Here is a 1,687-nt window from a genome sequence, read left to right on the forward strand (position 1 = left end):
TCATTTCTGTAGTAGGCTGTAAACTGCTTGAGACTTGCATAAAAAGCACAGTTTGTTTCATTTGTATCTTTTTATTCTATTGTATGTGTCCTTTGCTTTTTGTTTTGTTTTGTTACGGACAGTTTAATTATTTTCAGTAATTTTGAGAACTTTGCTTGTTTGAAATTCCGCCGGTCTCCAAGCAACCTTATTTACAGGAAATATATATTTGATAACGTATCACTATATCTTTAAATAAATCACTCGTGCAAAGTTTTGGTCATATGGCCCCCTCATAATAGTGATTACAATATTGGCCAAAATAATCTTGATTGTGATTTTTGCCATAATCGAGCAGCCCTAATTCATTCACTAGTTTGTTTTTCTCCGATTCCTGATGTGTTGATTTCTGCTCCTGCAGATTTTGAAGCCGGCAGAGAAGAAGAAGCCAAACTCCAGTCGTCCAGTGACTCCTCCCAGGAACGTGGTCACCAAACAGGCCAAGAAATGAGGCTCGCGCGAGCCGGCCGGACTTGTATCATACGATTCTTGACCTTGTGTTTTCCTCGTTTACCGTCCCGAGCCTTTTAATCTCACATACGGCTTTTTATTCCCACTTCAGGACGATGAATCAGTTTGACACAGCGTCTCCTCGCATAGAAATCCAGGAGGAACGCCACGTTTAAGATGCAAACCACTGTGAAACAACCAGTCTGGTTTTTTTATGCACCGGAAGCTTTTTTGTATTTTGGTCTCGTGAGTGTGCCACGAGTTTTGACATTCAGTCCGCTTTTATCATTTAGATTTTTTACTTTTTTTGTTTTCATGATCGCAAACGAACGGATGTTGTGCGAGTGTGTGAACTGAAGCATCACGTTTCTGTGTTTTTGACGCGATGCCTTGTTTTCTTCTTCTTGGGTTCGGGCATGTTGATGTGCCGGACGTTTCTGTTGCATGCGTTAGTGTTCGAGGAATAGGACACAAGGCCGTGGCGTTCTCTCGGGGCATGTCTTCAGAATAATGTAGCTCCTCATCAGGTGAATCACGTCAGGAAAACCTTTTTCTTGCAAATTTCTACAGTATTTCATATAAATTCTGTTTAACCCAAACTTTCACTGTAAATATACAGGATATGTTTTGTTCAGTCTTGGCAATAATTAAGTTTTCCACTCTATAAATAATTGTTATACTTGCAGAATAAATCGAAGGGAGATGGAAACACCATTGCAGCGTTCGTTTGTTCATTTCAGACATGCATGCGATTTAAAGGTGAAATTAAAATGAATTCGGAGCTAGGTTCACTAATCATAAAACTAAATTCTCTCTCTTATTTCATGACTTGAGATTTATTTTGTATTCCCAACAATACTTTTAAATTGTTCTCAAGAGGTTAAAAATTATATAAACATCACAACTGTTCTTAAATGAGCAAATGTAAGTTGTTCAATTATGTTTAAAAAAATGAAGATTGAAAAACTAAGAAATTAAATGTTCTTAAGAAAAAACTTGATTAAAAACGTTGTTCTTAAAAATACTTCAGAACTTGGATGTTAAAATATTTAAGAACTTAAATGTACTAAGCATTTAAGATTAAAAAACTGTTTTTAGAGAAATATCTGCGAGCTTAAAAAGTTGCTTTTAGGAAAATATTTAAGAACTGAAAAGATGCATTTAAAAAATATTTGAGAACTTGAATGTTCTTAAGAAC

The 1,687-nt window shown here is 35.9% G+C and overlaps 1 protein-coding gene across 2 annotated transcripts in view; it reads left to right on the top strand.

The window, feature by feature from the left end:
- ppp1cc (protein phosphatase 1, catalytic subunit, gamma isozyme) overlaps positions 1-1,203 on the top strand; it is an 18,672-nt gene extending 17,469 nt beyond the window's left edge. For both annotated transcript variants that reach the window (XM_016253773.1, XM_016253772.1), the window contains one exon: positions 401-1,203. In XM_016253773.1, the coding sequence (XP_016109259.1) occupies positions 401-490 (90 nt within the window). In that variant the 3' untranslated portion in view covers positions 491-1,203. The remainder of the gene's footprint in view (positions 1-400) is intronic.
- Positions 1,204-1,687: the final 484 nt, after the last annotated feature.

The sequence above is a fragment of the Sinocyclocheilus grahami genome, unplaced genomic scaffold (genome assembly GCF_001515645.1).
Source record: "Sinocyclocheilus grahami isolate Dianchi unplaced genomic scaffold, SAMN03320097.WGS_v1.1 scaffold1200.1, whole genome shotgun sequence".
In the NCBI taxonomy this organism is placed as follows: Eukaryota; Metazoa; Chordata; class Actinopteri; order Cypriniformes; family Cyprinidae; genus Sinocyclocheilus; species Sinocyclocheilus grahami.